Source organism: Phyllobates terribilis, unplaced genomic scaffold (genome assembly GCF_046119375.1).
Source record: "Phyllobates terribilis strain yellow unplaced genomic scaffold, ASM4611937v1 Scaffold_4__5_contigs__length_816908805, whole genome shotgun sequence".
NCBI classification, from domain to species: Eukaryota; Metazoa; Chordata; class Amphibia; order Anura; family Dendrobatidae; genus Phyllobates; species Phyllobates terribilis.
The window spans coordinates 646652337-646678424 of NW_027362764.1; the positions used below are offsets into that span (position 1 = coordinate 646652337).

Consider the following 26088-nt stretch of genomic DNA (forward strand, 5'->3'; position numbering starts at 1 on the left):
CATTGAATATATGAATTTTGAACTGCAATTTCTGCTATATAGATTACATTTATAAAACTTGGACTTATGTTTTTTGGAATACTGATTTGTAATTTTTAATACATACTTTTTAAAAGGAGTCTGTCAGCAAGTTTTTGCTACCCCATCTGAGAGCAGCATGATACAGGGAGGCACAGTCACTGATTCCAGCGATGTCACTTACTGCTGCTTGCTGTCATTTTGATTAAATCACATTTTCTTTACTGAAGATCTTGCAGTTCCCCTGAATGCTGAACTCTGCATAGCCTCGCCCACACCACTGCCATCTTTCTGTGTACTCTGTGCATAGTCAGAAAGCTGCTAATCAGTAGTGGGGTCGTGTTTGCACTACCTGTCAGCAGGTTTACTAGTCCTCTAGTGATAATCAACTGCTTGTAAAACAGTGATTTTATAAAAACTACATTAAGCAGCCCAGTAATTGACACATCACTGGAATCGGGGTCTCTACCCCTACATTACGCTGCTCTCAGATTAGGAAGCAAAAAGCTGGTGACAGATTCCCTTTAAAGGGCTTATACACTGCTCAAAAAAATAAAGGGATCACTCAAATAACATATACTAGATCTGAATTAATGAAATATTCTCATTGAATACGTTGTTCTGTACAAAGTTGAATGTGCTGACAACAAAATCACACACAAATCCTCAATGGAAATCAAATTTATTAACCAATGGAGGCCTGGTTTTGGAGTCACCCCCAAAATTAAAGTGGAAAAACACACTACAGGCTGATCCAACTTTGATATAATATGCTTAAAACAAGTCAAAATGAGGCTCAGTATTGTGTGTGGCCTCCTCGTGCCTGTATGATCTCCCTACAACGCCTGGGCATGCTCCTGATGAGGTTGCGGATGGTCTCCTGTGGGATCTCCTCCCAGACCTGGACTAAAGCATCCGCCAACTCCTGGACAGTCTGTGGTGCAACGTGACGTTGGTGGATGGAGCGAGACATGATGTCCCAGATGTGCTCAATTGGATTGAGGTCTGGGGAATGGGCGGGCCAGTCCATAGCTTCAATGCCTTCATCTTGCAAGAACTGCTGACACACTCCAGCCACACAAGGTCTGGCATTGTCCTGCATTAGGAGGAACCCAGGGCCAACCGCACCGCAAGGGGTCTGAGGATCTCATCTTGGTACCTAATGGCAGTCAGGCTACCTCTGGCGAGCACATGGAGGGCTGTGCGGCCCTCCAAAGAGATGCCACCCCACACCATTACTGACCCACTGCCAAACTGGTCATGCTGAAGGATGTTGCAGGCAGCATGTCGTTCTCCACGGCGTCTCCAGACTCTGTCACGTCTGTCACATGTGCTCAGTGTGAACCTGCTTTCATCTGTGAAGAGCACAGGGCGCCAGTGGCAACTTTGCCAATCCTGGTGTTCTGTGGCAAATGCCAAGCGCCCTGCACGGTGTTGGGCTGTGAGCACAACCCCCATCTGTGGATGTCGGGACCTCATACCACCCTCATGGAGTCGGTTCCTAACCGTTTGTGCAGACACATGCATATTTGTGGCCTGCTGGAGGTCATTTTGCAGGGCTCTGGCAGTGCTCCTCCTGTTCCTCCTTGCACAAAGGCAGAGGTAGCGGTCCTGCTGCTGGGTTGTTGCCCTCCTTCGGCCCCCTCCACTTCTCCTGGTGTACTGGCCTGTCTCCTGGTAGCACCTCCAGCCTCTGGACACTATGCTGACAGACACAGCAAACATTATTGCCACAGCTCGCATTGATGTGCCATCCTGGATGAGCTGCACTACCTGAGCAACTTCTGTGGGTTGTAGAGTCCGTCTCATGCTACCACAAGTGTGAAAGCACAACCAACATTCAAAAGTGACCAAAACATCAGCCAGAAAGCATTGGTACTGAGATGTGGTCTGCGGTCCCCACCTGCAGAACCACTCCTTTATTGAGGGTGTCTTGATAATTGCCAATAATTTCCATCTATTGTCTATTCCATTTGCACAACAGCATGTGAAATTGATTGTCAATCAGTGTTGCTTCCTAAGTGTACAGTTTGATTTCACAGAAGTTTGATTTACTTGGAGTTATATTCTGTTGTTTAAGTGTTGCCTTTATTTTTTTGAGCAGTATATTTTTACTTTCATTGGTCTGGGCTGCAATATCAGAAAATGACTCTTGGACCTAGCTATAAACTGTTACTTTATTAGTAGTGTGTGTAGCTTTGACTGTAAAATGAGGTAAAACCAAAGTGAATAAAGCCCGTTATTAACAGCCATAGCATGGGGCTTCTGTGTCACTAGCTAGCTCTAAATGAGCTGTCCCCATTATTTCTGCATGCCTTTTTCCCATTACCCATTGACGTATGAAGACTATTACAGCTTTACTGTAATATTTATCAGAAATGAATCTTTCATCAGGACTGGATTTTCCAGATGGCTGAGCACAAGCTAGCAGGAACATTTTGTAAGCGTGTCAGGGAAAGGCCAGAGAGCGTGCAATGTAGGAAAGCTCTGAGGGGGCTAGCGTCAGAGTAACACTTCCCGGTCCCCGACCTCTCTATCTCTGCCTGTCAGAGAGTGACTCACAGTGGAGAAGCTGCAGCCCGACTCCGTAAAGACCAAAGTGATTTTCTGCCTGACATGGCATCAAACGTGGGGTCAGGCTTTCCCGACTTCTAATGTTTCATTTTCCAAATGATTTCCGCTTACTAGAACGTCATTGCTGATAATGGGCTCCGAGGCAGCACAAGTTAGAACGGGCCGGATTTACAAAGGTGGTTGTAGCAGATTAGTCAGGTTGTGAGAAGTGAGGACGTAGACTGTCAGAAAAGCTTGCTAGAATTGCCCCATATACACAATCACCTGTCCACCACATGTATGAACGCTGAGGGTCCAGCATTTACAAAAACAGGATGTCCAAAGTCCACTCTATGAATGGAGCATTACTGAGCATGTGCGACCACCAGTAGACACATGAGGTCACACGTGCTCACTACTGCTCCATTCAGGGGGGACTTTGGAGATTCTGTTCTAGCAATCTGTGGGACTCCAGTGGTCAGACCCCCAGTAATCATGCACTTATCACCTATCCTGTTGATTAGTCATTTATAGGACAGTCCCTTTTGGATCTGCTTAAATCAGTAAATTATGCAATTTCTTAATATATTTCCAATCTCATACAGTTCCCCTATACTTTAGTCCCTGCACGTACTCTTCAGGTGACAGGTTTCCCTCTATGGGCATGTGACAAGGGCGGCGGCTAAATGTGTTAAGCCTGCCCCCTTCTCTATCACAGGCAATATATGGGCAGAGGGGCCTGGCCTAGCTATTGAAATGAGCAGTAAGCCAGCCCCTCACACTCTGCTCTTGTCACATGCCGACACAAAAAGAAGAAAGATGCCATGTTTTTTTTAAAATATTACACAAGCCATGTTACTGGAAATGGTCCTGGGGGTGTATTACTTTATCTTTGCAGTGTAAACTATTTTTCCATTACACTCTACATGTCATTTATTAGTAACATGCAATACATCTCTTTACAGAATATTCACTGGATCTACAAGGCTGGATGGCAATGCTATAGGTAAATATTTCATGCCCATAACCAACAATCTAGGTGACCTCTACTCTTCTTCTCCACCCTGGTCCCGTCTCTTGCGTTCACCATTGTTCACGGTTACACTTGTTGTCCAACATTAAATTGACCCCATTCTGTGCTTGCAGTGGATTTTGTGCGCTGGCTTTGTGCAGTTTCAATGGATGAACTGGTGTCCCCCACACACCCACGTATGTTTAGCTTACAGAAAATTGTAGAGATATCTTACTACAACATGGGGCGGATCAGACTCCAGTGGTCCAGGATATGGGAGGTTATTGGAGATCATTTTAATAAGGTAAGATTAATATTGTGCACATTCTTATTGCACAACCATACATTTATTTAGCATTGAAGAGGTCGTCCACTACTTTGCTATTGCTAACGTATTCACTTCAATAAAAGCTGGAGAATGACAATAAAACATGTACAAATCTGCGCTATTCCGACTCCATACACTGTGATTGGCCGAACAGATGATCAGGAGTGCCAAGAGTCGGACCCCCCACCAATCTGATATTGATGACCTATCCAAAAATTGATGACCCCTTTTAAAGCTTCATTGAGCACAAATGCTGGGTACAGAATCATGTATATGCTTTCTACATAGGAGAGGATTATAGTTTATTCTCCAGAACTTTCTATTGTTGTAAAGAGAAACCAAAAACATGGACCGGCACACCTGTCGGTAAGTGTAACATGTAGGTGCACATTCACACTGTGGCCATTAACCGACAAATATAACCTAGAATAAAAGCAATGAATAGAAACCGAGCTGTAAGTAAATAAATAGTAATAGTAGTAATCTTTATTTTTATATAGCGCTAGCATATTACGCAGCGCTTTACACACATAATCATCGCTGTCCCCATTGGGGCTCACAATCTACATTCCCTATCAGTATGTCTGTGTGGGAGGAAGCCGGAGAACCCGGAGGAAAACCATGCAAACACGGGGAGAACATACAAACTCCTTGCAGATGTTGTCCTTGGTGGAATTTGAACCCAGGACCCCAGCGCTGCAAGGCTGCAGTGCTAACCACTGAGCCACCGTACATGTAAAAAACATAGACACACCTACTCTTCTCAAATGGGACACAAGTCCCTCGAGAAAAGAAAACGAGTATTTAAACCTTAAAAAATCAATATTTTATTAAGACAGCATTAAAACATGGTAAAACAAATCACAGTGCTTCACATATAAGAACGGGCTTATATATATATACACAACTACTGTTGCTATGGATATGGAGTTGCAAATTTGCAGTATACTACTCACAAATGCGACCATGTTGCTTGTTCAAAGATATAAGTGAAATTAAACATAGTAGTGCCAATAAAATTATCTATCTTTGTAAAGCCATGGTCGCTAGTGAAAGGAATGTTATAAAATATTGTGCAAAAAGATGCAGGAAAAAGCCCATAAGCATCAAAACATAGACAACAGTGGAAAAACCTAATTAGGTCACGCCAACAGGGAAATACAAAATGTAATTACCTGAATCTGTATATTGACGCTAGAGCCCGTCTGTCGCCCCGACGTACGTTTCAAATATCTTTCCTCAGGGAGCTAGAGTTGATATGTGCGTGGTGGTATATATATGGGCGGGTGTCCCTCATGGATGAGCGTGTTGCCGTTTCCGGTTACCTTAGACCTTGGATGACGCATGCGCAGACTGTCACCCCCTTTAGAGCGGAACTTCCGTTTTCGGCCGGTGGAACGCAAGCCACAAGTTGCCAAGCGGCACTGGTGCGCTCGCGAGCACAGTGGCCGAGTCAGGAAGTATCCAAGGAGCCGCAGTCCAACGCATGCGTACAGGCCACGGGCAGAGTGGCCGGATCAGGGGGTATCCAGGGAGCCGCAATCATACGCATATGTGCAGATCCAGGAATGACAAGTATATAAAAAAATATATGTTGTTATGATATTGTGGAAATTAGATGTTTATCTAATATATGAGGTATATAGATTATATATTATGCTTACAGCCTAGACGCGCTCCTCCTGCACGTGATCCTCTTAGTATAATGTTTGCTAAATGAGAGATGTATCAAATAATTAACAGTTTTTATGTCCTCATTATACATTCTGCTTACAACTAGGAAGTGTCCTTCCTGTGTATATTCCTCTTAATATTATATTTACGTGCATTAAAAAAATATATACTAGAAGAAAAGTGTATCCCAAAATTGACATTTTATATCCAAATTAAATGTGAAGTTGTGTGAATTGTGTGTTGTATATGTGCTAAAAGGTAAAAAAAAAAAAAAAAAAAAACACAAAGCGTGATGACAAGTGAATGATACTGCATGTGTATGTGAATGGTGAGGGTATGTGGTGCGTCTACTAATATAAATAGATAGAAAAACAATCACGTAAATAAACTGTTTATGAAAATACAATGACTAATACTACTCGTGAGAATGTGAAGTGATCAATTTGTTAATGGGAAATCCATGTTAATGTGTTTGTGTGTCAATAGTGAAAGTGTATGGTGCATAAAAAATTCTGTATTGTTGCTTATATATGTGAGTGGTGAAAAATTTGCAGGTGCATGTGTGTGTGTGAATGGTGAAGGTGTATTGGGAAAAAAAAAAAAAAATAAATAAATAAATTAATAATTTTTTTTTTTTTTTTTTTTTTTCCCAATACACCTTCACCATTCACACACACACATGCACCTGCAAATTTTTCACCACTCACATATATAAGCAACAATACAGAATTTTTTATGCACCATACACTTTCACTATTGACACACACACACATTAACATGGATTTCCCATTAACAAATTGATCACTTCACATTCTCACGAGTAGTATTAGTCATTGTATTTTCATAAACAGTTTATTTACGTGATTGTTTTTCTATCTATTTATATTAGTAGACGCACCACATACCCTCACCATTCACATACACATGCAGTATCATTCACTTGTCATCACGCTTTGTGTTTTTTTTTTTTTTTGTTTTTTTTTTTACCTTTTAGCACATATACAACACACAATTCACACAACTTCACATTTAATTTGGATATAAAATGTCAATTTTGGGATACACTTTTCTTCTAGTATATATTTTTTTAATGCACGTAAATATAATATTAAGAGGAATATACACAGGAAGGACACTTCCTAGTTGTAAGCAGAATGTATAATGAGGACATAAAAACTGTTAATTATTTGATACATCTCTCATTTAGCAAACATTATACTAAGAGGATCACGTGCAGGAGGAGCGCGTCTAGGCTGTAAGCATAATATATAATCTATATACCTCATATATTAGATAAACATCTAATTTCCACAATATCATAACAACATATATTTTTTTATATACTTGTCATTCCTGGATCTGCACATATGCGTATGATTGCGGCTCCCTGGATACCCCCTGATCCGGCCACTCTGCCCGTGGCCTGTACGCATGCGTTGGACTGCGGCTCCTTGGATACTTCCTGACTCGGCCACTGTGCTCGCGAGCGCACCAGTGCCGCTTGGCAACTTGTGGCTTGCGTTCCACCGGCCGAAAACGGAAGTTCCGCTCTAAAGGGGGTGACAGTCTGCGCATGCGTCATCCAAGGTCTAAGGTAACCGGAAACGGCAACACGCTCATCCATGAGGGACACCCGCCCATATATATACCACCACGCGACATATCAACTCTAGCTCCCTGAGGAAAGATATTTGAAACGTACGTCGGGGCGACAGACGGGCTCTAGCGTCAATATACAGATTCAGGTAATTACATTTTGTATTTCCCTGTTGGCGTGACCTAATTAGGTTTTTCCACTGTTGTCTATGTTTTGATGCTTATGGGCTTTTTCCTGCATCTTTTTGCACAATATTTTATAACATTCCTTTCACTAGCGACCATGGCTTTACAAAGATAGATAATTTTATTGGCACTACTATGTTTAATTTCACTTATATCTTTGAACAAGCAACATGGTCGCATTTGTGAGTAGTATACTGCAAATTTGCAACTCCATATCCATAGCAACAGTAGTTGTGTATATATATATAAGCCCGTTCTTATATGTGAAGCACTGTGATTTGTTTTACCATGTTTTAATGCTGTCTTAATAAAATATTGATTTTTTAAGGTTTAAATACTCGTTTTCTTTTCTCGAGGGACTTGTGTCCCATTTGAGAAGAGTAGGTGTGTCAATGTGAATTGAGTTTAATAACCAGTAACAATTTTCAGGATTCCAAGTGCGGAACTTTGTTTTTAATGTAAAAAACATAGACCTCGACAAGGTGTACCCAATCAAGATGGTCCCTAACTCTAGTATCTCACCTCGCTATGTGCCAGCAGGCATCAAAATTGTTGAAAAGAGTTTAAAGGAGTCGTCTAAAACAGGGCTTAATCCCCCTTTACTCTATTCTCCAGTAATCCCTCGATGGTCTTCTTTTCTTCTCAGATGCCTATAACCCATGCAGCCAATTACTCACCTCAAGGGCCAGGCAAGTTAGTCGATATGCGACTACTAAGGCCACTGATTTAATAGGGTCATCTAAAAATAGAAAAAATAAATGAACTGGGTATCTGTGACTTCAAAAAATATTGCTCTCTTCTGAAAACGGCACAATACCTGTCCATGGGTTGTGTCTAGAGTTGCAGTTCAGTACTATTTACTTCATTTTGTATATTGTCGTTTACTGCAACCGCTGGTGACCAAACATGTGCAGTGCCTAAAAGCTCTTGTCTACTGAGCTTGTAAGCACTACCTGAGGCTATCTGGATATGTGCATGTGTGTGTGCGCAGAGCAGGGTGCCAGACATGATTAACCCCTTAATGACCAGGCCAAATTTTTGAAACCTGAGGTGTCACTTTATGTAGTTGTAATGATGGAATGCTTCAACATATCCCATTGATTTTGAGATTGTTTTTTCGAGGCACATTATACTTTGATAGTAAATTTAGGTTGATATGTTTTGTGTTTATTTATAAAAATATCAGAAATGTGACACAAATTTCAAAAAACTTGCAATTTTCAAACTTTGGTCTGACTAGCTGGTTTAAAGGGATAATCATTCACGCAAAAAACATTAATAAATAACATTTCCCTCATGCCTGCTTTACATCAGCACCATTTGTAAAATGTTTTATTTTGTTAACATTTTAAAAGGTTTAAAAATGTAGCAGTAATTTTTATTTTTTTTTTCAAGAAAATTTACAAAACTTATCTTTTTAGGGACCTATTCAGTTTTGAAATTACTTTGGGGGTCCTATATATTGGAAATCCCCAAAAGTGATAGCATTTTAAAAACAGCGCCCCTTAACGTATTCAAAATTGCTTTCAGGTAGTTTATTAACCCTTCAGGTGCTTTTCAGGAATTAATGCAAAGTGACATGACAGGAATGAAAAAATGTATTTCAACCACCTAAATGTTTCTAACATCTGAACAGGCCGCTATAGCTTGAAGACTTTTAAGGCAGTTTATTTGGCTTTGAACTGCCATGGCCAACCTCAGGACCACACAATCAAGATCTCAGGGTGCTGATGGGGTTAAAGAGGGGGCCCCCACACTCTAACCATCTAGATGCTGTTGTCTGGTCTTAAACTACAAGTCTGCAGTTACTTTATGTGACTGCAGAGTTGTGAATCCTCACATCATGCGCATTGCGAGGATTATCTGGTGCCAACGCTGGGAGCTGGAGTCATATGACCACAAGTATACGGCCACATTCCAACTAGATGGCCGCGGTCCAGATCAATGCAAGTGTATTGAGCGAGGCCAGAAGTAGTCTAGTCAGAATGTGGCCGAGAGTATGCAAATCGCATAATTGTGGTCACATGATCTCCGCTCTCAACGCTGGCCCCAGAGAATCCTCGCAATGCGTGCAATATGAAGATTCACAACTGCACATAGAGTAACTCCAAACTTGTAGTTTAAGACCGGACAACCTCTATAAACTTACATTTGCCTCCAGATTGTGCTGTGTTCCTACAAGGCTGTGCCCTCTGCTGGCACCTCACAGCATTTTGCATCTTTCACACAGCACAATATTTATACACCACAGTATTATAAAAACATTTAATATATATTCTCTTTTTTTTTAGGTTGGTTGCAACCCTAATGAAGATGTCGCCATCTTTGCAGTAGATTCCTTAAGACAGCTTTCTATGAAATTTTTAGAAAAAGGGGAACTTGCAAATTTCCGCTTCCAGAAAGATTTCTTAAGGCCGTTTGAGCACATTATGAAACGGAATCGGTGAGTTTGCGTTATCTTCCTTATTTGATTTCTAGTGTGGAGCTTACATACTGTGATCCTGCAGTCATCATTTGCTGATTTTCCATGCAGTGATACTCTGGCAGTGCACAGAAGTGTTTACAACCGTAGGGAAAAGAGCCTCTTTTTGCACTTCCTCTAGGGTCTTGGTTGAGGAACCCTTAAGAACCCTTATATCACATCCGCATGACATAATATAACATTTGGATTTAGGTATAATAGGCATTAGTCGAAGACTGAGCATTGAATTGTGTCCACATGACGTAAGACAGCAGAGTTTTGCTGCTCAAATTGCATCCGATAGTCAGTGCAGTTCATAGAAACCCAGCAGATTTACATTTCTGTCTCAAACGAGATAACTCTCAAGTCACAACGAGACTACCGTCACTGATTAGTTGTGATGACCTTTGATTTTTTTGTTGCAACCCCTGTTCGCATGTAGCCCCAGTTTTAAAGGGAATCTGTCAGCAGGATTTCACCCCCTAAACTATGCCCATGTAGCTCTTTCACAGACAAGTCTAGCAATACCTATACATGGCCATTCCGTTCCTCCGTTACTGAGAAATCAGTGTTTGAACTGATAAGGGGAAAATATATATTCTTGTACCGTGTTAGCCAGTAGATAGAAAAATATTTAGATTTGAGTGTCCTCAGTTGTTGATACCTTTTAATGCTAACTGAAAAGATGGTAACAAATTGCAAGCTTTCGAGACTACTCAGGTCTCTTCATCAGGCTAGTATAACCCAAAATCTGAAGAGTCACATATTTATACACAATAAGACACAAAAATAATGCGATAGATAAGACAGGTGATAGAAAGCAGAGTTATTAAGGAAGAGATAAACAGTTCTTGCTATAAATATTTTAGCAGTTAATAGATAAGGAGTGTGAAGGTTTTATTGTCCTGTGACTAGGTCCAGTGTTATGATGGCCTCACAAGTCTGAGGGGCACATTCCTTAGTTGATGTAGAATGACATAAATCCATGCGACACGTTCATTCCTGCTCTGAAAGTGTTAAAGGTCATCATCAGTTTATATTCTGATATATGATGAACTGATATGCAAATGGATATGGTAGATCTGCAGCCTCTGTCACTCCAGGGGAATAGAGCCAACAGTGACAGAGGCTTCAGATCTACCATAGCACTTCAGTCTCATTTGCATATAAATTCAGATGCTGATTTCTCAATAACGCACTGAGCATGTAGGTATTGAAAAAAGGAAAAGGTTTTTGTCAGCTCACTGAAGGTAAATCACGGTAACATGCAGTCCAAGAGGTGATGTTCTGAATCAACAGGGTCAGTATTCCCAGCACGGAAACCAAATACAAAGGGGAAGAATTCCAACACCAATGAAAATAAAATATAAAAATGTGTTAACGGGTCATTAAAATAGCATATTAAAAAAAAATTGTAAAAAAGGGAAGAGGGAGGAAAAAACAATAAGGAAAACCTTAAGCGTTTCGGACAGGCATTTTTTTATTCCAGTTTTTTTATGTTACTTTAACGACCCGTTAATACATTTTTACATTTAATTTTTTGTTGGTGCTGGAATTTTTCCCATTTGTATTTGGCTTCTGTTGCGGGAATACTGACCCTGTTGGTTGCGTGCATCAACTCTTGGACTACATGTTACCGTGATTTACTTTCGGTGAGCTGATGAAAACCTTTTTCCTTTTTTCAACACCTTTACATACAGTCATATGAAAAAGTTTGGGCACCCCTATTAATCTTAAGCTTAATGTTTTATAAAAATTTGTGCTTTTGCAACAGCTATTTCAGTTTGATATATGTAATAACTGTTGGACACAGTAATGTTTCTGCCTTGAAATGAGGCTTATTGTACTAATAGAAAATGTGCAATCTGCATTCAAACAAAATTTGACAGGTGCATAAGTATGGGCACCCTTATCATTTTCCTGTTTTAAATACTCCTACCTACTTTTTACTGACTTACTAAAGCACTTTTTTTGGTTTTGTAACCTCATTGAGCTTTGAACTTCATAGCCAGGTGTATGCAATCATGAGAAAAGCTACTTAAAGTGGCCACTTGCAAGTTGTTCTCCTGTTTGAATCTCCTCTGAAGAGTGGCATCATGGGCTCCTCAAAACAACTGTCAAATGATCTGAAAACAAAGATTATTCAACATAGTTGTTCAGGGGAAGGATACAAAAAGCTGTCTCAGAGATTTAACCTGTCAGTTTCCACTGTGAGGAACATAGTAAGGAAATGGAAGAACACATGGACAGTTCTTGTTAAGGCCAGAAGTGGCAGGCCAAGAAAAACATCAGAAAGGCAGAGAAGAAGAATGGTGAGATCAGTCAAGGACAATCCTCAGACCACCTCCAGACAGCTGCAGCATCAACTTGCTGCAGATGGTGTCACTGTGCATCGGTCAACTATACAACGCACTTTGCACAAGGAGAAGCTGTATGGGAGAGTGATGCGAAAGAAGCCGTTTCTGCAAGCACGCCACAAACAGAGTTGGCTGAGGTATGCAAAAGCACATTTGGAGAAGCCAATTTCTCTTTGGAAGAAGGTCCTGTGGACTGATGAAACCAAGATTGAGTTGTTTGGTCATACAAAAAGGCGTTATGCATGGTGGCAAAAAAACACAGCATTCCAAGAAAAACACTTGCTACCCACAGTAAAATTTGGTGGAGGTTCCATCATGCTTTGGGGCTGTGTGGCCAATGCTGGCACTGGGAATCTTGTTAAAGTTGAGGGACGCATGGATTCCACTCAGTATCCGCAGATTCTTGACAATAATGTTCAAGAATCAGTGATAAAGTTGAAGTTACGCAGGGGATGGATCTTTCAGCAAGACAATGATCCAAAACACCGCTCCAAATCTACTCAGGCATTCATGCAGAGGAACAATTACAATGTTCTGGAATGGCCATCCCAGTCCCCAGACCTGAATATCATTGAACATCTGTGGGATCATTTGAAGAGGGCTGTCCATGCTCGGCGACCATCAAACTTTACTGAACTGGAATTGTTTTGTAAAGAGGAATGGTCAAAAATACCTTCATTCAGGATCCAGGAACTCATTAAAAGCTACAGGAAGCGACTAGAGGCTGTTATTTTTGCAAAAGGAGGATCTACTAAATATTAATGTCACTTTTCTGGTGAGGTGCCCATACTTATGCACCTGTCAAATTTTGTTTGAATGCAGATTGCACATTTTCTGTTAGTACAATAAACCTCATTTCAAGGCAGAAACATTACTGTGTCCAACAGTTATTACATATATCAAACTGAAATAGCTGTTGCAAAAACACCAATTTTTATAAAACATTAAGCTTAAGATTAATAGGGGTGCCCAAACTTTTTCATATGACTGTAGTCGGTCCATTACTGAGAAATCAGCGTTTGAATTGATATGCAAATGAGAATGAAGTGCTATGGTAGATCTGAAGCCTCTATTCCCCTGGAGTGACAGAGGCTGCAGATCTACCATATCTATTTGCATATCAGTTCAAACCCTGATTTCTCAGCAACGGAGGAGCGGACTGTACATGTAAAGGTATTGCTGGACTTGTCTATGAAAGAGCTACATGTGCATATAAATAGTTTGGATGGGGGGGTGAAATCCTGTTGACACATTCCCTTTAAGATTGTCTTTAATAGCACATTATATCGTAATCCAATGTGATAGTCTTGTAAATGAATAGCACATTAACGATGACTGCGATCTCAATAGTAACATTTTCATGTGTCATAAAGAGCAATAGAGTAAAGTTTTCCTGTACATGCTCAATCCTTCCCATATGTGCATTACTAATGTGCCTCTAGACATGTCTCCAGTCACTCATGGGTTAATGGAGAACGCATTTGATGATAACATGGAGCAATTTTTATGTTTTAGAATAATGTCATCTTGATCTTAAATTTCTTCCTGCTGGATTGCATATCCTTGATCATGCACACACACCTCGTGTATATCCCATGGCTGGAGCATCACTCTCATGTAATTTGTGTTCTTTCTTTTAAGGTCACCGACCATTCGGGACATGGTTGTCCGCTGTATTGCACAGATGGTAAATTCCCAAGCTGCTAACATTCGCTCAGGTTGGAAAAACATATTCTCGGTTTTTCACTTGGCTGCATCAGACCAGGATGAAAGCATAGTGGAGCTCGCCTTCCAGACCACCGGGCACATAGTCAGTAAGTATCAGTGTGGTCTCTGTATGTGACATCATTTCATGGTAATTGTACAAGTAATACAATGACCTTGTCCTTAGATTTGTACTCTGAGAATGAGGTGTAAAGAGTATCTGTCTCTAACCCTCTGTATGGGGCTAGGGATAAATCTCACAAGCTTTGCTTATAGCAGGGGATAGACAATGAGGCAGGAAGCATCAGATGTCAGTCCTAAATGGGAGCGGTCAACACTGAAGAAACTCCACCTGGACACTTGGAGATTAATTTGCATGTGACACAGGAAGTGTTAAACCTATAGCAGTTAATGTGGATTGTCAAAACTGACAAGTGAAGCTCCAAGAATTATAGACTTTTTTTTCCCAGCACTCCAGATTGTTCCCCACTACCCACTCCATCAGTTGTGTTCAGCTTATGCTCCTTACATATACACTGCTCAAAAAAATAAAGGGGACACTCAAATAACACATCCTAGATCTGAATGAATGAAATATTCTCATTGAATACTTTGTTCTGTACAAAGTTGAATGTGCTGAGAACAAAATCACACAAAAATCATCAATGGAAATCAAATTTATTGACCAATGGAGGCCTGGATTTGGAGTCACCCCCAAAATTAAAGTGGAAAAACAAACTACAGGCTGATCCAACTTTGATGTAATGTCCTTAAAACAAGTCAAAATGAGGCTCAGTATTGTGTGTGGCCTCCACGTGCCTGTATGACCTCCCTACAACGCCTGGGCATGCTCCTGATGAGGTTGCGGATTGTCTCCTGTGGGATCTCCTCCCAGACCTGGACTAAAGCATCCGCCAACTCCTGGACAGTCTGTGGTGCAACGTGACGTTGGTGGATGGAGCGAGACATGATGTTCCAGATGTGCTCAATCGGATTGAGGTCTGGGGAACGGGCGGGCCAGTCCATAACTTCAATGCCTTCATCTTGCAGGAACTGCTGACACACTCCAGCCACATGAGGTCTGGCACTGTCCTGCATTAGGAGGAACCCAGGGCCAACTGCACCAGCATATGGTCTCACAAGGGGTCTGAGGATCTCATCTCGGTACCTAATGGCAGTCAGGCTACCTCTGGCGAGCACATGGAGGGCTGTGAGGCCCTCCAAAGAAATGCCACCCCACACCATTACTGACCCACTGCCAAACCAGTCATGCTGAAGGATGTTGCAGGCAGCAGGTCGTTCTCCACGGCGTCTCCAGACTCTGTCACGTCTGTCACATATGCTCAGTGTGAACCTGCTTTCATCTGTGAAGAGCACAGGGCGCCAGTGGCAACTTTGCCAATCCTGGTGTTCTGTGGCAAATGCCAAGCGTCCTGCACGGTGTTGGGCTGTGAGCACAACCCCCATCTGTGGACGTCGGGCCCTCATACCACCCTCATGGAGTCTGTTTCTAACCATTTGTGCAGACACATGCACATTTGTGGCCTGCTGGAGGTCATTTTGCAGGACTCTGGTAGTGCTCCTCCTGTTCCTCCTTGAACAAAGGCAGAGGTAGCGGTCCTGTTGCTGGGTTGTTTCCCTCCTACGGCCCCCTCCACGTCTCCTGGTGTACTGGCCTGTCTCCTGGTAGCGTCTCCAGCCTCTGGACACTATGCTGACAGACACAGCAAACCTTCTTGCCACAGCTCGCATTGATGTGCCATCCTGGATGAGCTGCACTACCTGAGCAACTTCTGTGGGTTGTAGAGTCCGTCTCATGCTACCACGAGTGTGAAAGCACAACCAACATTCAAAAGTGACCAAAACATCAGACAGAAAGCATTGGTACTGAGATTTGGTCTGTGGTCCCCACCTGCAGAACCACTCCTTTATTGAGTGTGTCTTGATAATTGCCAATAATTTCCATCTATTGTCTATTCCATTTGCACAACAGCATGTGAAATTGATTGTCAATCAGTGTTGCTTCCTAAGTGGACAGTTTGATTTCACAGAAGTTTGATTTACTTGGAGTTATATTCTGTTTAAGTGTTCCCTTTATTTTTTTGAGCAGTGTAGTTACAGTAAACTTAATGTCAGCTGTATATAGAGTGAACTTCTTTCTACAGAGCGATCTGATCCTCAACTGGGCAACTATGACCGGCTTTTGGTTAAAAAAAAAAAATATCAGCTCTACCTTTAAAAAGGACCTGTAACTTGCTCAAAAATATTGCATTAACTACCTTATAAAATAGCCTGAGATCCCCTTATTCTGCCGCGCTTTCTAATTTGCACAACAACACATTCACATTTGTTGTTTTTGGGGCACAGTATGTGAAATCTCTGCTTATAGTGCATAGTGCAACTGGGCATTTCTTCAGAGTCTCTTCTGGGGGTGGAGTACACTTTCACCCCTCCCACTCCTGGGGGTGGAGTACACTTTCACCCCTCCCACTCCTGGGGGTGGAGTACACTTTCACCCCTCGCTCGTCTGGGGGTGGAGTACACTTTCACCCCTCCCTCTTCTGGGGGTCAAGTACACTTTCACCCCTCCCTCTTCTGGGGGTGGAGTACACTTTCACTCCTCTCTCCCACATGCTGTCAATCACAGGTTGTCAGCATTTGAGACAACTAGACTTCTTGATCAATTGCCAAGCTGTGATTGGCATTCTCTGGGATGGAGGGGTGAAAGTGCACGTCCTTTGAGAAGTTGCACTACAAGCAGAGATTTCGCATGCTGCACGCCAAAAGCATCAAATGTGAATATCTCTGCAAGAGAATGCAGAGGTATTGTACACAACGGAAAGAGTGACAAAATCATGGGAGCGCAGGGATTTTTTTTTTACAAGTTATTGATCTCAATTTTTTTGAGGAAATGACAGCTCCTGTTGTAAATAGTGATTCTCATGTTTAATGTAAAAATTCTTCTGTTCTTAAGAACAGACAATTTATAATAAGAAGAAAAGTGGAAAGTTTCTTGATGTTTACAAGCAAATTGCAATTTTAGCCATTTATGATGATGAGAAAAACCCTTTCAAGGAAAAAACTCTTGACAGTTAATTCTACGCAACCCATCATGGACTTCAATGTAGTGTCCAAGTTTTGTAATACGATACTGAAAATTCAGAACTTTCTGAGGGCCACATGCATCTGCCATATAAATTGAAGCAAATGTTTTAAATATTACAAATATTTGCCTACTTTGGAAATACAGCTCCTACGTGAGTTTGTGTTTCTGCGATTACAGACTGGAGACAAAGCCTGTACAGTCTGATCCTGCAGTCTTACTCCTTTCCATTTTTTTACCACTTCTTGAGTACTTCCATTAATCCTTGTGCTGCTTGCAGACAGAGGAGGATGCCAGGGCTGCACTACTTGTAATGCAGACAGGAGAGCATGCCAGGGCTGCACTATTTGTAATGCGGACAGGAGAGCATGCCAGGGCTGCACTATTTGTAATGCAGACAGGAGAGCATGCCATGGCTGCACTATTTGTAATGCAGACAGGAGAGCATGCCAGGGCTGCACTATTTGTAATGCGGACAGGAGAGCATGCCAGGGCTGCACTATTTGTAATGCAGACAGGAGAGCATGCCAGGGCTGCACTATTTGTAATGCAGACAGGTGAGCATGCCACGTCTGCACTATTTGTAATGCAGACAGGAGAGCATGCCATGGCTGCACTATTTGTAATGCAGACAGGAGCGCATGCCACGGCTGCACTATTTGTAATGCAGACAGGAGAGACCATATCATGGCTGCACTACTTGTAATGCAGACAGGAGAACATGTCATGGCTGCACTATTTGTAATGCAGACAGGAGAGTATGCCAGGGCTGCACTATTTGTAATGCAGACAGGAGAGCATGCCACGGCTGCACTATTTGTAATGCAGACAGGAGAGCATGCTAGGGCTGCACTATTTGTAATGCAGACAGGAGAACATGTCATGGCTGCACTATTTGTAATGCAGACAGGAGAGCATGCCAGGGCTGCACTATTTGAAATGCCGACAGGAGAGCATGCCAGGGCTGCACTATTTGTAATGCCGACAGGAGAGCATGCCAGGGCTGCACTACTTGTAATGCAGACAGGAGAGCATGCCAGGACTGCACTATTTGTAATGCAGACAGGAGCGCATGCCAGGGCTGCACTACTTGTAATGCAGACAGGAGAGCATGCCAGGGCTGCACTACTTGTAATGCATACAGGAGAGCATGCCAGGGCTGCACTATTTGTAATGCAGACAGGAGAGCATGTCGTGGCTGCACTATTTGTAATGCAGACAGGAGAGCATGCTAGGGCTGCCCTACTTGTAATGCAGACAGGAGAGCATGCCAGGGCTGCACTATTTGTAATGCAGACAGAAGAGCATGCCAGGGCTGCACTATTTGAAATGCCGACAGGAGAGCATGCCAGGGTTGCACTATTTGTAATGCCGACAGGAGAGCATGCCAGGGCTGCACTACTTGTAATGCAGACAGGAGAGCATGCCAGGACTGCACTATTTGTAATGCAGACAGGAGAGCATGCCAGGGCTGCACTACTTGTAATGCAGACAGGAGAGCATGCCAGGGCTGCATTACTTGTAATGCAGATAGTGCAGCCCTGGCATGCTCTCCTATTTGTAATGCAGACAGGAGAGCATGCCAGGGCTGCACTATTTGTAATGCAGACAGGAGAGACCATGTCATGGCTGCACTATTTGTAATGCAGACAGGAGAGACCATGTCATGGCTGCACTATTTGTAATGCAGACAGGAGAGACCATGTCATGGCTGCACGACTTGTAATGCAGACAGGAGAGCATGTCATGGCTGCACTATTTGTAATGCAGACAGGAGAGCATGCCAGGGCTGCACTATTTGTAATGCAGACAGGAGCGCATGCCAGGGCTGCACTATTTGTAATGCAGACAGGAGAGCATGCCAGGGCTGCACTATTTATAATGCAGACAGGAGTGCATGCCAGGGCTGCACTATTTATAATGCAGACAGGAGCGCATGCCACGGCTGCACTATTTGTAATGCAGACAGGAGAGCGTGCCAGGGCTGCACTATTTGTAATGCAGACAGGAGAGCATGCCAGGGCTGCACTATTTGTAATGCCGACAGGAGAGCATGCCAGGGCTGCACTATTTGTAATGCAGACAGGAGAGACCATATCATGGCTGCACTACTTGTAATGCAGACAGGAGAACATGTCATGGCTGCACTATTTGTAATGCAGACAGGAGAGACCATATCATGGCTGCACTACTTGTAATGCAGACAGGAGAGCATATCATGGCTGCACTACTTGTAATGCAGACAGGAGAGCATGCCAGGGCTGCACTACTTGTAATGCAGACAGGAGAGCATGCCAGGGCTGCACTACTTGTAATGCAGACAGGAGAGCATGTCATGGCTGCACTATTTGTAATGCAGACAGGAGAGCATGCCAGGGCTGCACTACTTGTAATGCAGACAGGAGAGCATGTCATGGCTGCACTATTTGTAATGCAGACAGGAGCGCATGCCAGGGCTGCACTATTTGTAATGCAGACAGGAGAGCATGCCAGGGCTGCACTATTTGTAATGCAGACAGGAGAGACCATGTCATGGCTGCACTACTTGTAGTGCAGACCGGAGAGCATGTCATGGTTGCACTATTTGAAATGCAGACAGGAGAGCATGCCAGGGCTGCACTATTTGTAATGCAGACAGGAGCGCATGCCATGGCTGCACTATTTGTAATGCAGACAGGAGAGCATTCCAGTACTGCACTATTTGTAATGCAGACAGGAGAGCGTGCCAGGGCTGCACTATTTGTAATGCAGACAGGAGAGCGTGCCAGGGCTGCACTATTTGTAATGCAGACAGGAGAGCATACCAGTACTGCACTATTTGTAATGCAGACAGGAGAGCGTGCCAGGGCTGCACTATTTGTAATGCAGACAGGAGAGCGTGCCAGGGCTGCACTATTTGTAATGCAGACAGGAGAGCGTGCCAGGGCTGCACTACTTGTAATGCAGACAGGAGAGCGTGCCAGGGCTGCACTACTTGTAATGCAGACAGGAGAGCGTGCCAGGGCTGCACTACTTGTAATGCAGACAGGAGAGCGTGCCAGGGCTGCACTATTTGTAATGCAGACAGGAGAGCGTGCCAGGGCTGCAGTACTTGTAATGCAGACAGGAGAGCATGCCAGGGCTGCACTATTTGTAATGCCGACAGGAGAGCATGCCAGGGCTGCACTATTTGTAATGCAGACAGGAGAGACCATGTCATGGCTGCACTACTTGTAGTGCAGACCGGAGAGCATGTCATGGTTGCACTATTTGAAATGCAGACAGGAGAGCATGCCAGGGCTGCACTATTTGTAATGCAGACAGGAGCGCATGCCATGGCTGCACTATTTGTAATGCAGACAGGAGAGCATTCCAGTACTGCACTATTTGTAATGCAGACAGGAGAGCGTGCCAGGGCTGCACTATTTGTAATGCAGACAGGAGAGCGTGCCACGGCTGCACTATTTGTAATGCAGACAGGAGAGCATACCAGTACTGCACTATTTGTAATGCAGACAGGAGAGCGTGCCAGGGCTGCACTATTTGTAATGCAGACAGGAGAGCGTGCCAGGGCTGCACTATTTGTAATGCAGACAGGAGAGCGTGCCAGGGCTGCACTATTTGTAATGCAGACAGGAGAGCGTGCCAGGGCTGCACTACTTGTAATGCAGACAGGAGAGCGTGCCAGGGCTGCACTACTTGTAATGCAGACAGGAGAGCGTGCCAGGGCTGCACTATTTGTAATGCAGACAGGAGAGCGTGCCAGGGCTGCACTACTTGTAATGCAGACAGGAGAGCATGCCAGGGCTGCACTATTTGTAATGCCGACAGGAGAGCATGCCAGGGCTGCACTATTTGTAATGCAGACAGGAGAGACCATGTCATGGCTGCACTACTTGTAGAGCAGACAGGAGAGACCATATCATGGCTGCACTACTTGTAGTGCAGACAGGAGAGACCATGTCATGGCTGCACTACTTGTAGTGCAGACAGGAGAGCATGCCAGAGTTGCACTATTTGTAATGCCGACAGGAGAGCATGCCATGGCTGCACTACTTGTAATGCCGACAGGAGAGCATGCCATGGCTGCACTACTTGTAATGCCGACAGGAGAGCATGCCATGGCTGCACTACTTGTAATGCAGACAGGAGAGCATGCCAGGACTGCACTATTTGTAATGCAGACAGGAGCGCATGCCAGGGCTGCACTACTTGTAATGCAGACAGGAGAGCATGCTAGGGCTGCATTACTTGTAATGCAGATAGTGCAGCCCTGGCATGCTCTCCTATTTGTAATGCAGACAGGAGAGCATGCCAGGGCTGCACTATTTGTAATGCAGACAGGAGAGACCATGTCATGGCTGCACTATTTGTAATGCAGACAGGAGAGCATGCCAGGGCTGCACTATTTGTAATGCAGACAGGAGCGCATGCCAGGGCTGCACTATTTGTAATGCAGACAGGAGAGCATGCCAGGGCTGCACTATTTGTAATGCAGACAGGAGCGCATGCCACGGCTGCACTATTTGTAATGCAGACAGGAGCGCATGCCAGGGCTGCACTATTTGTAATGCAGACAGGAGAGCATGCCAGGGCTGCACTATTTGTAATGCAGACAGGAGAGACCATGTCATGGCTGCACTACTTGTAGTGCAGACCGGAGAGCATGTCATGGTTGCACTATTTGAAATGCAGACAGGAGAGCATGCCAGGGCTGCACTATTTGTAATGCAGACAGGAGAGACCATGTCATGGCTGCACTACTTATAGTGCAGACCGGAGAGCATGTCATGGTTGCACTATTTGAAATGCAGACAGGAGCGCATGCCAGGGCTGCACTATTTGTAATGCAGACAGTAGAGCGTGCCAGGGCTGCACTATTTGTAATGCAGACAGGAGAGCATGCCAGGGCTGCTCTATTTGTAATGCAGACAGGAGAGCATGCCAGGGCTGCTCTATTTGTAATGCAGACAGGAGAGCATGCCAGGGCTGCACTATTTGTAATGCCGACAGGAGAGCATGCCAGGGCTGCACTATTTGTAATGCAGACAGGAGAGACCATGTCATGGCTGCACTACTTGTAGTGCAGACAGGAGAGACCATGTCATGGCTGCACTACTTGTATTGCAGACAGAAGAGACCATGTCATGGCTGCACTACTTGTAGTGCAGACAGTAGAGACCATGTCATGGCTGCACTACTTGTAGTGCAGACAGGAGAGCATGTCATGGTTGCACTATTTGAAATGCAGACAGGAGAGCATGCCAGGGCTGCACTATTTGTAATGCAGACAGGAGCGCATGCCATGGCTGCACTATTTGTAATGCAGACAGGAGAGCATTCCAGTACTGCACTATTTGTAATGCAGACAGTAGAGCGTGCCAGGGCTGCACTATTTGTAATGCAGACAGTAGAGCGTGCCAGGGCTGCACTATTTGTAATGCAGACAGGAGAGCATGCCAGGGCTGCTCTATTTGTAATGCAGACAGGAGAGCATGCCAGGGCTGCACTATTTGTAATGCAGACAGGAGAGCATGCCAGGGCTGCACTACTTGTAATGCAGACAGGAGAGCATGCCAGGGCTGCACTACTTGTAATGCAGACAGGAGAGCATGCCAGGGCTGCACTACTTGTAATGCAGACAGGAGAGCATGCCAGGGCTGCACTATTTGTATTATCTCCACTTTTCTTGATTTTAGAGACTTTTTATCGTATTGGCAGGATTATGTATTAAATATGTCCCTTCCTTTTGTTCCCACAGCTCTCGTGTTTGAAAAACATTTTCCCGCCACCATAGATTCTTTTCAAGATGCAGTAAAATGTCTGTCTGAATTTGCATGTAATGCAGCATTCCCGGACACCAGCATGGAAGCCATACGTCTCATCCGCCATTGTGCTAAATATGTCTCTGACCGGCCACAGGTAATATGACATACTGAGAGCTGCATAGAATTATAGCAGTGTTGCAATTATATAGCGAATGGAAGGACTCCATTGTCATAAAACTAGCTGGTTTCAAATAGAACCTAGGGCCCCAAAAGCCTCCCCATATGCATTAGATTAACCCTATACTGAGCTGATCTGAGTGAGTCTTATTGAACGTTCCATTTTTATTTCCGATTTTGCCTCTCCTCTCCATGAGCCATAAGTTTTTTAATTTTTTCATTGATGTGGCTGTTATGAGACTTAATTTTTCCCACATAAAACCAATATTTTAGCATTGTTTTGGGTTACTTTGCAAAGAAAAAATATTTAAATTAAATGTATTTTTTAATGATCTAATTCTCCAGGTTATTATGGTCATATGGATGCTGAATGTGTGTAGGTTTATATATATATATATATATTATATTCTAATTTTTTTTTGTGTATGTAATGCACGTCATATAAGAAGTGTTATGTTCTGCTACCAGAGCTAAGGAAAGAGAGGAAATCTGTCCCTACGATAGAACTCAGCTGAATCCCTACGATGTAACAGGGAACCTGATCCTGCGATCAGACCTGCTAAAGTCCTAAGCTAGTCTGTACGGAGACCTATAGATGTGGGGAAGGAATCCCTACAAGTACTAAGGACTGGGAGGAAAATGGGACACCTCCTAACAGAAATAGTAGCAGACAGAAAAACAAACAAAATATATAGAACACTGAGGTCCGTAGACCAAGCAAACTAACAGAGTTAGATACAGAGCACAGGCTAGCTAGAAAGTAGTTATACAATGAAGTCCAGCAAAGCCAGAAGGGCGGAGCAGGATTAAATAGGCCAACGAGGTCATGTGACCAGCAAAGGATAAAACCTAAGAGCAAGGTTCTAACAGTACCCCCCCCTTCTAAGAGGATCCTCCGGATCCCCTAGGACCAGGCTTATCAGGAAATCTCCTGTGAAACGCTCTGATAAGTCTGGACGCGGAAACATCATCTGACCTCACCCAAGAGTTATCCTCGGGTCCGAAACCTTTCCAGGCCACCAGATACTGCAAACTACCTCTATACCGTCTAGAGTTAAGGATGCGAGAAATTTCATATTCCCCGTCCTCCACCACCGGAGGAACAGAGGCAGAGGCGTCACCATCCGACACAACAGCTTTTTTTAACAGAGAGACATGAAATACCGGATTAATTCTCCAGGAGGTAGGAACCTCCAACCTAACAGCAGATTGGTTGACAACCTGAAGCACCTTAAAGGGCCCTACAAACTTGGGACCCAATTTCTTAGAAGGAATCCTCAACCGCAGATTCCTAGAGGACAACCAAACCATGTCACCAACAGCGAACAAAACCTCCTGTCGTTTCCTATGAAAGTAGTCTTTAGATTTTCTGTTGGCCTCCTGAAGATTACCACGCACATCCGTCCAAACTCTCTCCAAACCACCGGAAAAATTCTCCTCCTCAGGCACGGCAGATCCCAACTTGGAGAACGACCCAAACGACGGATGTCTCCCAGAACAACAAAAAAAAAGGCGAACAACCAGCAGAAGAAGATGTATGATTGTTCAGAGCAAATTCAGCAAGTGGCAGAAACTCAGACCACCCCTCATGATTGTCTGCCACAAAACAACGCAAGAACTGCTCAACATCCTGGTTTTTCCTTTCTGTCTGGCCATTAGATTCAGGATGATATCCGGACGAGAACGACAGATGAACTCCCAACCTGTCACAAAAGGCACGCCAAAAACGAGCCACGAACTGAGGACCCCTATCAGAAACAATGTCAGTAGGAACGCCATGAAGTCTGACAATTTCCTTGACAAAGGCCTTAGCGAGAGTTTTAGCGCAGGGCAGTTTGACGAAGGGAACCAAGTGACACATCTTGCTAAAACGGTCCACGACCACCCAGATGACAGTAAAACTCTCAGAGGGGGGAAGGTCAGTTATAAAGTCCATAGCCAAATGTGTCCAAGGAGCACTGGGAACCTCCAAAGGACAAAGCAACCCCGCAGCAGGAGTATGTGAGGACTTAGATCTAGCACATATAGTACATTGACGCACCCACTTAATGACTTCCTTCTGCCATCCAGGCCACCAAAAACTGCGACCCACCAGTCTCTTGGTCTCAGAGATTCCGGGATGACCTGCCAACCGAGATTCGTGACACTCAACAAACAAATCTCTCCTAAAGGTCCCAGGCACAAACAACCTCCCATGAGGAGTGTTAGATGGGGCATTCTCCTGTGCTTTAAGAATCTCATCTTCCAAAACGGAGTCCAAAGCAGCTATCACAACACCTTCTTGTAAAATGTTCTCCTCTTTCTCAGCACCGACTATGGGAGAAAAACTGCGAGACAAGGCATCCGCCTTAACATTCTTAGTACCAGGGATGTAAGTAACGGAGAAATTAAACCGCGAGAAAAACAGTGCCCACCCAGCCTGACGGGCATTCAGGCGCTTGGCAGCATCAAGATATATCAGATTTTTATGATCCGTAAGAACCTGAACGGGAAATTCCGCACCTTCCAAGAAGTGGCGCCAGTGTTCAAATGCGAGTTTAATAGCCAATAATTCCCGATTACCAATATCGTAATTCAGTTCAGTCTCCGAAAATTTTTTTGAAAAAAAGGCACAGGGATGTAATCCATCCCCGTTATCCTGAGACAATACTGCGCCAACCCCCACCGAAGAAGCATCAACCTCAACCAAAAACGGCTTAGTCACATCAGGCTGCATAAGGATGGGAGCAGAGGTGAACCTCTCCTTGAGATACACAAAAGCTTCAATGGCCTCAGAAGACCACTGAACCGCATCAGCACCTTTCCTGGTGAGATCGGTAAGAGGTTTGACAATACTAGAAAAAATTTTTATGAATTTTCTGTAATAATTGGCGAAACCTAAAAACCTCTGTATCGATTTCAAACCAATAGGCCTAGGCCATTCCTGTACAGCTTGAACTTTAACCGGGTCCATCTCAAAACCTTCGCTGGAGATAATGTAACCCAAAAAACTAATTCTCTGTACAGCGAACTCACATTTCTCCAGCTTAGCAAAAAGCGAATTGTCCATTAACAATTGTAATACCTCACGTACGCTCCGCCAATGAGACTCCAGATCCGGCGAATAAATCAAAATGTCATCCAAATACACAACCACATTTTTGCCGATCAAAGGTCTAAGGATGTCATTAAT

At 43.8% G+C, this 26088-nt stretch overlaps 1 protein-coding gene across 2 annotated transcripts in view; it reads left to right on the top strand.

Annotated features, from left to right (window-relative positions):
* Positions 1-26088, top strand: part of ARFGEF1 (ARF guanine nucleotide exchange factor 1) — a 189811-nt gene that overhangs the window by 134370 nt on the left and 29353 nt on the right. For both annotated transcript variants that reach the window (XM_073679428.1, XM_073679429.1), the window contains exons 24-28: positions 3537-3577; positions 3718-3887; positions 9659-9810; positions 13827-13999; positions 22733-22893. In XM_073679428.1, coding sequence (XP_073535529.1) covers positions 3537-3577; positions 3718-3887; positions 9659-9810; positions 13827-13999; positions 22733-22893 — 697 coding nt within the window. The remainder of the gene's footprint in view (positions 1-3536; positions 3578-3717; positions 3888-9658; positions 9811-13826; positions 14000-22732; positions 22894-26088) is intronic.